Source organism: Staurois parvus, unplaced genomic scaffold, assembly GCF_062004578.1.
Source record: "Staurois parvus isolate SC_StPar_1 unplaced genomic scaffold, SC_StPar_1.0 ptg001011l, whole genome shotgun sequence".
In the NCBI taxonomy this organism is placed as follows: Eukaryota; Metazoa; Chordata; class Amphibia; order Anura; family Ranidae; genus Staurois; species Staurois parvus.
This window is the reverse complement of record NW_028318807.1, coordinates 772,505-787,810: the sequence shown is the minus strand read 5'-3', so window position 1 is coordinate 787,810 and position 15,306 is coordinate 772,505. Positions and strand designations below refer to the sequence as shown.

Sequence of the window (15,306 nt, the reverse complement as noted above, 5' to 3'; positions counted from 1 at the left end):
TTTTTGTCATTCGAGAGGATCTTCTGATTTCTTGTTCATTGGCTGGTTGATTGTAAGTTCCACTTCTTGTTCTGGCTCTTGTCCTGCTTCGCATGGGTCAGTGTCTCTTGCCGATTCAGCGTGTAAATCCTCTCCACATTTTTCAAGAATTGTATTATCTGATGCTTCACTTTCATCAAAATAAACACTGCGGCTTACTGTGACCTTGTTGGTCTTTGGACAAAGGATTCTATATCCCTTACTCTGCTCACTGTAGCCCACCAGAATGCCTTCTATGACTTTGTTCTCCAACTTGGAGCGTTTCTGACTTGGAATGTGGGCATATGCTTTACAGCCAAACACTCTGATATGTCCTACGTTAGGTTTTGATCCATTCCACATTTCATATGGTGTACTCTCAATAGCTTTTGATGGGAGCCTGTTTTGTAGGTACATTGCAGTCATTATTGCTTCTCCCCAGTATTTGTTAGGTAAGGCAGAGTCCGTAATCATACATCTGGTCATTTCTACAAGAGTGCGATTCTTTCTTTCAGCGACACTGTTTTTGCTCAGGAGTGTATGGTACAGTTGTTTGGTGTATAATACCTTGTTTCTTTAGGTATGATTCCATCTCTTTATTCATATATTCCCCTCCATTGTCAGTGCGTATTATTCCAGGTTTCCTTTGGAACTTGTTGCTTGTCATAGCTACAAACTCTTGAAGTTTTTCTAATGTCTCACTTTTGTGCTTCATTAGATACATTATTGTGTATCGGGAATAATCATCGATGAAAGTCAGTAAATATCTGTTCCCGCCAGGTGTGATGGTTTTCATTGGTCCGCACACATCACTGTGTATCAGTTCCATGGGTTTAATGGTTTTACTCTGACTGGTCTGTGGAAGAGGGGTTCGGGTGGCCTTTGCTTTGATGCAACACGTGCACTTGCTGAGTGTGTGGCAAGGCAATATTTTCATGTCTTCTGATAGACCTCTCTTTGCAAAGTCCTTTATAGCTTCTGGGTTTCGATGCCCCAATCTTCTATGCCACAGGTGGATGCACTTGTCATGTGGGTTATGAGTTGCCGCATTGGCCTTCTCACTTTCAGTGATGATTTTGTACAGATGTTCATTTAATCTTCCTCTTGCTAGAATTTGCTTTCCATTTTGAATTGTGCATTCATTACCTCTGAACTGGACAGTGAGTCCATTGCTTGCAAGGGTTCTAACTGATAGGAGGCTTCCTTCTAGGCTTGGAACATATAGAACATTCTTTACAAGGATGCTCTGCTTGTCCCCTGATGGCGTTTTGCAGTTCAGAAATCCCTGACCTTTACCTTCCGCTGTAATACTTTTCCCATTTGCTAGGAAGACTTTATCTTTCACACTAAAATCAATTTCTGTGAAGAATGTCTCGTCGCTTGTCATGTGACTTGTTGCCCCTGAATCAATGTACCATCCACGTGAGGTACTATTCTGAGTCACTTTAAAAGTACCACTCCATGATGCACTTTCATTTTCTTTCATGACTGCTTTAGCTCTTTCTCTTGTGGGTAGCTCCCGCTTTCACTGCTCAGCTTTCCAGATTGAACAGTTCTTTTTCAGGTGACCGGCCTTTTTGCAGCGAAAACATACCCTGGTTTCTTTGCTTTGTCTTCTGCCTTCATGCACCTTCAGAGCTGCCTCTGGTCTCTCGTTCTCTTCACTATGCAAATTTTTCTTTCTCCTGCTGTATTCATCAATTAATTTTCCCTTAACATATTCTAGCGTCAGTTCAGTTTCCGGTCTAGTTTCTAGAGCATTTATAAGGGCACTGTATGATTCTGGAAGGCTGCACAGAAGTATTGACACAACATGGTTGCTTTTTAATTCTTCACCTATTGCACCCAGCTGGTCCACAATTTCTAGCATAGCATTTACATGTTCACCCGTTTCCTGCCCTTTTTCCAGCCTCATCTTATACAGTTTGCGTAGCAGATATAGTTTACTGTTCAGGTTTGCACGTTCATGCAGTCTTTGTAATGCAGTCCACATACCTTTAGCTGTGTGTTCTTTCCTTATATGAATGAGTTGATCGTCCTCCACTAACAGGCTTATGACTGCTTTTGCTTGTCTGTTTTTTCTGTCCCATTCTTCCTGGTTGTCATTGGGTCTGTGTGTATCTAGTACCGGCCACAAGTCATCTTTGGATAACAGCATTTCAAGCTTAAACTTCCATAGCTGGTAGTTGGTATTGTTGAGCTTTGCTATTGTAAACTTCATATCTGAAGCACTTGCCATCTTTCAGTGAATTGGTAGGATTGTAAATGCAGCACTTACTTGCTTGTAGTTTTCCTTTTTCCAGTGTCTGGAGCTGGGCCCATAACCTGTTGGTTATGTGTTATAGAAGACACTGGTAGTGATAGCAGAATTCAGACTTTACTTGTGTGGCTTAACCTCCCTGGCGGTATTCCCGAGTGTAGCTCGGGGTAGAATTTTAGTACCAAAAGCGGTAACCCCGAGCTACACTCGGGCTTACCATGCGGGAGTCCCTGCAGCACTTACCTTGTCCTTCGCTCCCACGATGTGTCCCCTGAAGCGTCCCCGGCCATCTCCTCTTCTGTGTTCCGGCATCCGGCTTCTGTGTTCCGGTCCCCGTGACATCGGGACGTACGAGCGGTGGCGGCGGCGGGAAATTTGAAAATTTTAAAAAATGTCATTTTTTTCAAAACACATTTTTCACAGTAAAACATTGCTGTTTCAACCCATTTCACATACATATTGTCCCTAATGCTTTGTCCTGTGCCCTGCCTACATTTTGTCTGTTCTTTCTGCCTGGAAACTTAGAAAAATCCATGGCGTCCAAAAAGTGTCCCTTTAGGTCAAAAGCGGGTTTAGATCAGCTAGAGAACAGCGATAGTAAATCAGAACCACTTGCAGAATTGAGTGATAATGATTTGTGGGGGAAATTCGTCATCAGACACTGAAAACGATTTTGCGACTTTGCTCAGCAATGTACGAACTTGGCGCTATATTTCACATTTCAGTGTTTTCGGTTTGATTATATTATTGAATTAAATGTATTATTATTATATTATTATTTTTTATGATTATTTATTAAATTATAATTTATGATTTCGTGTTTCAAATTTTATCATACCTGGGATGTTTACTAGACTCTTGTTCGGACAGATGTCAGTGAGTTATTCCTAAAAATTACAGCCTACAATAAAAAAAAATACATATTTCCATGCAAAATGATGGTACCGCTTTCAGCACCAAAAATCTGAAATAATCATACCGCCAGGGAGGTTAAGTTGCAAACATACAGAGCACATTTCTCAGCAGACATATTACAGACACATTACTTCCTGAAGAGATGATAGAGAAGAGGAACAAACAAGTTTTCAGATATACACAACTAGTAACCTTTAGTGTATAGTGCCATCTACTGGTCAAGTGATAATAACACACAATACTATATATAGTACATTATAGTACATGCTGTTGCATTCCCAACACCCGGCACCCCTCTACTCACGCCAACCACCACAACCCCCTCAATCTCATATCTGTCCCCCTCCTCCCCACATCCACCCCTCCCCTCTCGGTTGCACTCCTGAATGCCTGTTTGGTTTGCAACAAGCTCACCGCCATCCACGACCTCTTTGTCTCCCACTCCCTCAACCTCCTAGCGGTCACCGAAACCTGGATCCAAGCCACTGACTCCACCTCCCCTGCTGCCCTCTCCAACAGAGGCCTCGTTTGGACCCATTCACCCAGACCGAGCGGACGCAGAGGCGGAGGGTTTGGTATGCTCCTACCACCGCTGAGCACCTTCCAGGTCCTCCCTATCCCCCCTCCCTATCCTCCTCCTTCGAGGCCCACTGCATCCGGCTCTTCTCTCCCACCCCCCTAAGGATTGCGGTAATCTATCGGCCTCCTGTTCCGCATCCCTCTTCCTAGAGGACTTCGCCGCCTGGCTTCCCTTCTTCCTCTCCTCCGAGCTACCGACCATCATCCTAGGCGACTTCAATATCCCGATCAACGCCAACAGCCCGGCTACTTCCCAACTCCTCCTTCTAACCTCCTCCTTCGCGCTCACACAGCACACTCAGTCCTCCACCCACTCCAACGGAAACACCCTGGACCTCGTTTTCTCCCACCTCTGCACCCCCCATGACTTCACTAACACCCCCTTCCCCCTCTCTGACCACCACCTCCTCACATTCTCCATCTCCCCCTCCCTCAACTCCCCCCCAAAGCATCTAACCATCACCCGCAACCTCCGCAATCTGGACCCGACCCATCTCCACCCAGCAGCTGACCGTCTGTATGACAGTATCCTCCCTCTGTCATGCCCTGACCTGGCCACTACTGCATACAACGACTCACTGTCAGCTGCCCTTGACTCCCTGGCACCCCTAACCACACGTAGCATTAGACCCCGACCGCTTCAACCCTGGCAAAATGACCACACAAAATGCCTCAAACAACGCAGTCACGCCCTGGAGTGCTTATGGTGCAAAACCAGATCCCCTCCCGGGTTCTCCCTCTATAAAGCTGCCTACCTCGCCTACACCACCTCCCTCCATGCAGCCAAGCAAGCCTATTTCATAACCCTCATCAACACCCTCTCCACCTGTCCTCGTCGGCTCTTCTCCACTTTCAAATCCCTGTTCTCTCCCTGTGGTGGTTTATGTAAGAATTTATTCTACTTATGAAGGGTGGTGTCCTTTTCCCTTAAACAAAATATTACAGTGCCTCCAGCCGTTAAAATACGGCAATTATTTAATGAACCAATAATTTGGACACCTTAATAATTTGATCACCACTTATTAATATACCTTGAGTCCTTTTAGCCAGTATGATTTCGTACCATACACACAAAAATTGCCTTTATAATAAATAAATAGATAAATTTATTTATGTACAAAAATTATATATATATTAACACAAAACTCAAAAGACTGGTGATGAATGGATACTGGTACACACGATCAAAGATATACTATACCAATTCTATACACCAAACAATTTTTCTAGATAGTAATAAAGATTAAAATCAAATTTAGTGATAAGTGTTAATTTATAGTACTTCAGAGGTCATTTCTCCCAAAACGTGGCCATAGAAATGTGAGAAAATATTCCCTGATAAATCGTACTATAACCAATTAAAAATTAATTAATTATGCAATATCTATAATTTCAATATTACACCAAACAATTCTTAGCAGTAATAATATGGATCTCTCTATATATATATGAACACCCAATGCAATTACTATCACCCCAATGCAATTACTATCACCCCAATGCAATTACTATCACCCCAATGCAAGAGAGGAAATATAAAATACAATATTAATTCTTAACAATCTCACCACACCCAGAACCTGGATTATGACGCCTCCCCAGTGGATTTAGCTGGCAATTGAAATTCCTGCAGAAGAATGGCCGCAGGGAGCAAGTGAGTGCAATAGGGGGTAGTGTTTAAGAAAAAGTGTAGGATGGTAGAAGTTCAGAGATTTAGGAGTCTAGTAAAAGTTTTAGTAGCTTGAAAATATTGAGAAATAGTGTTAAAAGGTCTTTAAGTTTTTCAGATGGGATAGATTTCAGCCTCGTCAGATTTCTTCAGCTTTTCAGATCTCCTTCCGATTGTTGATTGGTTTTTCTTTAGCTTTCTTATTTTTCTTAGCATGAGTCTTTTAGTATATGTTTTTTTTTTAGATGAGGTGCATGGCTTTTTTATACCATCCAAACCATTGTTTTAAAAGACCCTCCCAACAGGCTTTTTGATTGGCCGATCGAGAAGTGTATGTACCTAAGATATCTCTCACCTGTCCACTGGGGGGCAGTCAGGGATCACAAAACAATTTGAGTATTAATGATGACTCACACCTTGGGTGGAAACCAAGGTGATTTTAGATATTAAATATACGTCTTATCCAAATATATTTGATTTTACCACTAATGTTTCGGATAGGAACCATAGAAAGATATATGTGCATTCAGTTTTTCATTTCCCTGAGATTCAAACTTGTGTGAAACATTTGCTTTCTGATGGAAACATACAACTGATACCAATTCACAAAATATCTTACTTTTCACCATTTCATACTTAATTTAGTGGTCTGCAATCCCCAACTCTGCTGAATAGATTTTTGTGTGTGGAACCCTTTATAACATCCCATTGAGATCCCCCACACTTTCCTTGGCTGGGAATATAGTTCATGGGAATATGACAGAGACCCTTATCCATTGTTGGGTGCTTAAAGTACATAGACTGGCCTGTAGTTAAACCTGAATTCAATAGCCTATTGTGACAGTCCATAAAGTTTCCTCTGGGAATCCACACTTTCAAGGTTTTATTTAATCTTCTCAGATCTACAAGTATCGTCTCACCATTGTCATTTTGGTCAGGTGTGATGACTCACTGTTTGGAAGTCCAACGGTGGTATTTTACTTTGTAATTAACTTTTTTCAGGTGAAATCTCCTCATTTTCAACAGACAATGGTAATTGTTGAGAAAACATACTTTGCCAGTCTTAGAGTCACCGACATCAGATCCCACTATTATCTTTCCTGGGACTTGTTTGACCACCTGTAGAGATTCAAATAGTATATTGTCTCTGGAACAAGTCTCTTCCACTCATTGTGTGTGTGATTTCACGAGAAGGTCATTTGAATTCTCACCAAGAAAGATTAACCCTTAACAGACGGCTGGGCTTGTTACTGTTGGATTGAAATCATATTTTTAATAAATATTCCCCCAAAAGTCACTACATCCCCCCCACCCCCACCCAGCACCTCACTCACCGCCCACGAGATTGCCAATCACTTCCAAAACAAGATTGACGCAATCCGTAAGGACATTGTCAACTCGCAATCCACCTCTCCACCCAGCCTTCTGCCCTCCTTCAACCGTCCCCTCCCCCGACCTCATAGCCGCACTACCCCCCCACTATACCTAATGCCCCACACATCATCACCTCGCCAACACTCCGCTCCTTCAGCTCAACTACCCCCTAGGAGGTCTCTAAGGTCTTCCCTGAAGCCCGCCTCACCACCTGCCCCCTAGACCAAATCCCCTCACAGCTCCTCCAGTCACCCCCCTCCATCATTCGCTCCCTCACCCACATCTTCAATCTCTCCCTCTCCACTGGCACCGTCCCCTCCCCTCTAAAGCATGCACACATCATCCCCATACTCAAAAAACCCTCCCTTGACCCCACCAACCTTAACAACCTTAGACCCATCTCCTTGTTGCCCTTCACTTCCAAGCTCCTTGAGCACCTGGCCTACAATTGCCAAAGCCAATGGCCACTATTCTATCCCCCTGCTCCTCGACCTCTCCGTGGCCTTCAACACTGTTGACCACCCTCTCCTCCTTGCCAAACTGCACTCCCTTGGCATCAAGGACGCTGCTCTCTCCTGGTTCGCCTCCTACCTTTCCCAACGCTCCTTCAGTGTCACCTACAACACTGCCACCTCCCCCTCTCTGTCGGGGTCCCCCAAGGCTCTGTCCTCGGGCCCCTCCTCTTCTCCATCTATACCTTCTCCCTTGGCAAACTTATTCACTCCCACGGCTTCAATTACCACCTCTATGCTGACAACACCCAAATTTACCTCTCCACCCCCCCACCTCACCCCCTCATTCTCTGCCCGCATTGCCCACCTCCTAAACAACATATCAGACTGGATGTCGCTCCACTTCCTCAAACTTAACCTATCCAAAACCAAGCTCCTGGTCTTCCCCCCACCCTGTGCCCCCCCCCATCCTCTCCATCACTACTAACAACGCCACCATCACTCCCACCCCACACGCCAAAGTCCTGGGTGTCACCCTGGACTCCCACCTCTCCTTCCTACCCCATATCCAACTGCTATCTAAATCTTGCAGGCTTCACCTCCGCAACATCTCCAAGATACGCACATTCCTCACCCCAGACACCACCAAACAACTCGTACACTCCCTCATCATCTCACGCCTGGACTACTGCAACTCCCTCCTCACTGGCCCACCCAAACGAATGCTATCCCCACTCCAGTCGATCCTAAACTCAGCGGCGAGACTCATCCACCTCACCAAGCGCTCCACATCTGCCTCCCCCATCTGCCAATCCCTTCATTGGCTCCCAATTGCCCAACGCATCAAATTCAAGCTGCTAACCCTGACCTACAAAGCCATTCACAACGCCGCCCCAAACTACATAACCGACCTGATACCCAGATACTACCCTACCCGTGCCCTCCGCTCCTCTCAGGACCTTTTGCTCTCTAGCTCCCTGGTCTCCTCCTCCCACGCCCGATTGCAGGACTTCTCCAGGACATCCCCCATCCTCTGGAACTCCCAACCCCAATCCATCAGACTGTCGCCTACCCTCCTCACCTTCAAGCGCACCCTGAAAACCCATCTCTTCAGGGAAGCCTACCCCACCCTCACCTAACACCTGACCACACCTAACAACTAACCTCCTCCACTCCTCCCGCCACTCCATCCCCCACAGCCATCTCCTCCTGTGCCACCTTCTCCTCCCTCCTAGATTGTAAGCTGGAAAGAGCAGGGCCCTCAAACCCCTCGTGTATTGTATTGTTACTGTCTTGTCTCATGTTCTGTCCCCCCCGCTACTGTACAGCGCTGAGCATACCCTTTGGTGCTATATAAATAATGTATAATAATAATAATAATCCTAACAGGAGTTCTGTCATTTTTCAGGATGTCAGTAAAAACATGTCCTCCGTCAGCAAATGTTCATGTTGTGTCAGGAATAAAAGTCCCGGAGGGTTGGGAACCCTGCAAGGGGGGCAGAGATATGTGACTGCCTAGTCCAGCCTTTCTCAGCCAGGGTTCCTCCAAAGGGTTCTAGGGCTTCCTTGTCACTTCATTGGGCTGTATATGGAAGTGTCACCGACCAGCCGTTTCTGGATACACAGCTTTGTCATCATTGCACACACACACCATTTTGTTTTCATTCAATACATTTTTATTACAATTTCACTTTTAACAAGATTACAAAAATAACCAGGAAATAGTAAAGGCAGAAATCCGATTGGTCAGGAAGATCTCTTGTCTGGAATGTGGGGGCGGAGTCATTATTATTGGTGTACAATACAATACACAACGTGTTCCATTATTATAACAAAGTATTGTAGAAAAGATCTCAACATAGAAAATGGGGGAAAGGAGGAAATAAAGGCGGATATGAAGGGGAATCTGTGTACGGGGAACACCTTAACAATCACCACCATTTTATTCTCCAGGGCCTCTGATGTCACAGAATAGATGTTTGGGGGTTTATCTCATCTTCAGGACCAAAATCTGCATTTTCCCATGTGTGCAAAATCATGCAGAAACAGCTCTGGCAGTGAGAGGGTTAATGTGGACTAGATGGGATCCCTCTGCTGGGGTGACATTAGAGCTCCCCCTAGCTGCAGCCTGGTAATAACATTGCCCTCTAAATATTGGACATAATAGTGGATTTTTCCTGAAATACAGCAATCACTAATGGCACAATACCACATTATGGCCACTAGATGGAGCCAAAGGAATCAGAGTGTGAAATAAAGTATGCCTAATATTCGTCATGGCCGGGCGAATGTCACTCACATTCCTTCTAACTTTTTTTTTTTTTACTAAACCTCTAAGTGTTTGTGAAAGCTTCCACCATAAATATACTCAGCCAATGAGAGGCGATGACTCCATATTTATTACAGGTACTTCTATAGCACTGTTCATTTATACATAAATTGTTCATTCCCATCAGTCCCCGCCCCCGAGGAGCGTACAATCTAAGGTCCCTAACTCACATTCATACATACACATACTAGGGGACAATATACCTACCAGCATGTCTTTGGCATGTGGGAAGAAACCAGAGTACCTGGAGGAGACCCATGCAGGCACAGGGAGAACATGCAAACTCCAGGCAGGTGGTGCCATGGTTGGGATTCAAACTAATGACCCGAGTACTGCCAGGCAGAAGGGCTAACCACTGAGCTGCTATCAATAGCCAACCCGGTCCCACACTTCATCCATGTCTTTGGGGACCTCTGATCTCCTTATCAACTGTTTCTTCCATGATGAAGATCAGCCATGGAGTATATCTGAGGTGTATATCAGGGTGTGCTTCTTCCCCACATGAGAGCTGGGATGTCCAGCAACATTCATCTAGAAGACATTTCCCGCACTCAAGGCACTAATACACCTCCAGGGTTGTGTGGGACCCCTGATGTGCAGGAAGACGGGACTTCAGTGAGGAACATTTCCCTCACTCAGGACAGGAAAGTGGCTTCTCCCCCGTGTGACATCTCTGATGTTTGTAAAGATTGGACTTCACTGAAAAACATTTCCCACACTCACAACAGGCATACGGCTTCTCCCCCGTGTGAGATCTCTGATGTGTGTAAAGATTGGATTTCTGTGAAAAACATTTCCCACACTCAGGACAAGCATATGGCTTCTCCCCCGTGTGAGATCTTTGATGTGCGTGAAGATTAGACTTCTCTGAAAAACATTTCCCACATTCAGGACAGGAAAATGGTTTCTCCCCCGTGTGCAATCTCTGATGAATACGAAGACTGGACTTATCAGAAAAACATTTCCCGCACTCAGAACAGGAAAGTGGCTTCTCCCCTGTGTGAGTTCTCTGATGACTGTAAACATGGAACCTCATTGAAAAACATTTCCCGCACTCAGGACAGGCATATGGCTTCTCCCCCGTGTGAGATCTATGATGTCTGTAAAGACTGGACTTGTCTGAAAAACATTTCCCACACTCTGCACAGGAATATGGCTTTTCCCCTGTGTGAGATCTCTGATGTCTGTAAAGATCAGACTTCTCTGAGAAACATTTTCTACACTTAGGACAGATATAAGGTCTTTTTCCTGTGTGAGATCTTTGATGCTTAACAAGATCTGATTTTGCTACAAAACTTTTCCCACACTCAGGACAAGAAAATGGCTTCTCCCCCTTGTGAGATCTCTGATGTCTGGAAAGATTGCACTTCTGTGAAAAACATTTCCCGCACTCAGGACAGGAATGTGGCTTCTCTCCTGTGTGAGATGTTTTATGCTCATTAAGACGACATTTAAAACGGAAACATTTCCCGCACTCAGGACAGCAATACGGCTTCTCCCCCCTGTGAGTTCTTTTATGCACATTAAGATGGGATTTATAACAGAAACATTTCCCGCACTCAGTACAGGAGAAGCTCTTCCCTATTGGAAGGCCGGCCTGGTCCCGCACAGTCTGAGGTTCCTCAGGATACGAGGAATCCGATGGTCCATCTACACTGGGTGGTGCCGGATGGACATTGGAGGGAGCCGGGTTTTCTCCTGGACTATACTGTGTGATGTCCTCATCTTCTACTTCACAGTCTGGAGACAAAGTGAGACAATCCTCGGAGGTTTTCCTCATCTCCCGGCCATGGACTAAAATACAAAGACAAAGAGGATTACTAGACAGGAGCTGATTGGTTCCCCCAAACCAGGACTCCGCCCACATCAGGCAGCTTGGTCTCTGAGGAGTTTACAATTCCACCCTCAAGGGAACTAGGAAATGGCTCCTCTGATCTCCTACCAGGTCATTTCTTTATTCATGGACCTTAGTCAGAGAGTGAGGAAACAACCAGAACTGTCTTTTATAGGAGGGACAGTGATGAGGGGATTATAGGACGAGGGTCCCCACCCCCTCTATCACTCATCGCCATCTTCCCAACACAAGAAGTACTGCACTTCCCTATTTACTCCATGATTTAGTCATGAAGAACAGCGGGGCTGAGCCCCACCAGAGGTCAGAGAGTGAGGATGGGGGGAGAACAACCAAGATGAAGACTGGACTGATCCTGAAGACCACCATCATTGGGGTATTGACTCCTCCCTCATTATCACTTTCTGTTTAAGGGTCCAAAGTTGGAGGATGTTATCACATTATTATCACCATGTAAAAGTCTGTGCTCCAATCACATCATCCGATATAAAATGTCCAGCTGGGAGGAAATGGGTGGAAAATAATTAAGGCCTAAAGTGAAGGAAATGTGTATTTGCTCCCCTGCTGATGTTGAATGTTCGCCCCTCACACAGAAATGATCGGTCTAACAATTGAATGTTCGGTGTAACACCGAGAGACAGAATACAACAAATTCAGCAGAAATGCGTCTAACAAATGATGACGGATCTGCATGTTCATGAGGGAAAGAAGGATTGGATCCCCTTCACAAAACATGACTTAGTACTTGGTGGCAAATCCCTTGTTGGCAATCACAGAGGTCAGACGTTTCCTGGAGTTGGCCCCCAGGTTCGCACACATCTCAGGAGGGATTTTGGCCCACTCCTCTTGGCAGATCCTCTCCAAGTCATTAAGGTTTGGTGTATGACGTTTGACAACTCGAACTTTCAGCTCCCTCCACAGATTTTCAATCGGATGAAGGTCTGGAGACTGGCTAGGCCACTCCAGGGCCTTAATGTGCTTCTTCTTGAGCCCCTCCTTTGTTGCCTTGGCCGTGTGTTTTGGGTCATTGTCATGCTGGAACACCCATCCACCACCCATTTTCAATGCCCTGGCTGAGGGAAGAAGGTTCTCACCCAAGATTAGACTGTACATTGCCCCATCCATCGTCCCTTTGATGCGGTGCAGTTGTCCTGTCCCAAAGCAGAATGTTTCCACCACCATGTTTCACAGTTGGGATGGTGTTCTTGGGGTCATAGGCAGCATTCCTCCTCCTCCAAACAATGAGTTGAGTTGATGCCAAAGAGCTGGATTTTGGTCTCCTCTGACCACAACACTTCCCACCAGTCCTCCTCTGCATCATTCAGATGTTCAGTGGCAGACTTCAGACGGGCCTGGACATGGGCTTTCTTGAGCAGAGGGACCTTGCGGGCACTGCAGGATTTCAGTCCTTGTCGGCGTAGTGTGTTACCAATTGTTTTCTTGGTGACTGTGGTCCCAGCTGCCTGGAGATCATTGACAAGATCCTCACGTGTAGTTCTGGGATGATTCCTCACTGTTCTCATGATCATTGACACCCCACGAGGTGAGATCTTGCATGGTGCACCAGACCTAGGGAGACTGACACTTGTTTTGTGTTTCTTCCATTTGTGAATGATTGCACCAACTGTTGTCACCTTCTCACCAAGCTGCTTGGCCATAGTTTGGTAGCCCAGTCCAGCCTTGTGTAGGTCTACAATCTTGTCCCTGACATCCTTGGACAGCTCTTTGGTCTTTGCCATGGTGGAGGGTTTGGAATCTGATGGTTTGATTGCTCCTGTGGACAGGTGTCTTTATACAGGTAACACAATGAGATTAGCAGCACTCCCTTTAAGAGACTGCTTCTAATCTCAGCTTATTAGCTGTATGAAAGACACCTGGGAGCCAGAAATCCTGCTGAATGATAGGGGATCAAATCCTTCTTTCCCTCATGAACATGCAGATCAGTCATCATTTGTTAGACGCATTTCTGCTGAATTTGTTGTTGTATTCTGTCTCTCAGTGTTACACCGAACATTCCATTGTTAGACCGATCATTTCTGTGTGAGGGGCAAACATTCCATTGTTAGACCGATCATTTCTGTGTGAGGGGCGAACATTCCATTGTTAGACCGATAATTTCTGTGTGAGGGGCGAACATTCCATTGTTAGACCGATCATTTCTGTGTGCGGGGCCAACATTCCATTGTTAGACCGATCATTTCTGTGTGCGGGGCGAACATTCACCATCAGTCGGGGAGCAAATACACATTTCCTTCACTGTATGTAATGTACAACTTATCATACGGGATACAAAAGTTAGGACTAAACAGTATTCGTTTTCTTCTATATTCATCTGGTGATCTAGCCAGTAAATCTGTTTTATAAAACTCTGCAGCAGAATGTATCAGTTCCAGGGATGAGGCAGACCATTTACCACTGACAGGGGGCTTACAATGAGCAGCTTTTATTTATTCATGTAAAACTTTTATCCCAAAAGAAAAAAACTGTTTGATGAAACTGATTATGAAGTGTGAGCTGGAGTTTGGCTTCAATTAGTTACTGTTTTAAATCTGCTAATACATCTAACACTCCCCTCCCCCCAGACTGACCATGCTGCTGCCTCCACAGCGGGGGCGCTCTAATACAGAAGGTGTGTTACTGGACAGATCACCAGGAGAAAACAGGGAAAAAAGCCAAAGAAAAGGAATGCAGCCGCCACCTCATCCTATGTCCAGTGATAGCAGTGACATCTACTGGCCACAGTGAGACATCACAAGACAACCTAAACTTAGGGAGAAACCAAGTGAAGAACTATACAATCAGCCTGAGCCAAGTACAGCCCAGCCACAAACTAAACCCACATAGTACCTCTATTCAGGACAAGGGGCCACACTAATAAATAGTGTAAGGATCACATCAAATTGGTGTTTAGTAATCAGAGATCACTTACAGTGGTTGTAACCCTCAGACATGGAATATGAACAAACATATCCCTCTATAGTGTGTACTTGTCTCACTCCAGAGCAATAAGAGCCACTTCTGTCTGCTATCTCCTTCCTCTGCGATCAGCATGAATCACTTCTGACAAATCTTCCTGACACCAAGAGAAAAAATGTGAAAGGGGAGAAGCTCCAGCACACAGTCTGTGATTGACAGCCTCAGCTCTGTTCCTGTGTGCTGTGTGTACCTTCCCTCCAATCACCTTTAGAGCTCACCTCACTGAACTCTGCAGAATGTGACTTTATCTCTCTGTCTCTTTTTTTCTGACTTCTCAGACAAGCTGTATACATTCTGGGCTTTGAACAGTTGTAGAGAAGAGATTGCTGCAGATAAAAAGGTGCAACATATGTAGGATTTGTTTTATCTCTGTGTATCACCTGAGGCCAGTCACTGCACTGAGTATATGGAGGGATTACAACCACTTTAAATGTCTACTGTAGACAAGTTGCAGAGATCCCACACCGCTGCCTCCCATCTCCTGAGACTGCACTCAGTGACTTGGGTCTGAGACACTACAGACATATCCCTCCACCCGGCACAGCCAGCAGACCAGAGCAAGGAACCCTGGGAGAAATGTTCTGTCAGAGATCTTACTAGATCCGGGCATGGAGCAGAAGATCAATAGCACACACCCCAGGTGCCTAGGTCTAGTAACATCTATGATGAAAATGAACATTTTGCTGCCAGCTGAACCCCAGAACCTCCATAAATCCAGTCTAGAGACATAAATTGTGTCTGCAGCACAGAGAAGGAAGATTATCCGAGAGAAATCCAGGAATACAGGACGGGGAACACAGCTCAGGAAAGTGACCAGGGGATTACAGGCTGATATCACCCAGTCCCCGCCCTACTCTGGACCAATCAGTGAGCAGTATGGGT

At 45.3% G+C, this 15,306-nt stretch overlaps 2 protein-coding genes across 2 annotated transcripts in view; both read right to left on the bottom strand.

Moving 5' to 3' along the window:
• LOC149441232 (uncharacterized) overlaps positions 1-15,306 on the bottom strand; it is a 151,390-nt gene that overhangs the window by 100,498 nt on the left and 35,586 nt on the right. The gene's annotated exons all lie outside the window — the stretch shown is intronic.
• LOC149441233 (uncharacterized) lies at positions 8,921-11,386 on the bottom strand. Its single transcript, XM_089657574.1, has one exon. It carries the CDS (start codon positions 11,374-11,376, stop codon positions 10,228-10,230), a length of 1,149 nt encoding a protein of 382 aa, XP_089513700.1. The 5' UTR covers positions 11,377-11,386; the 3' UTR covers positions 8,921-10,227.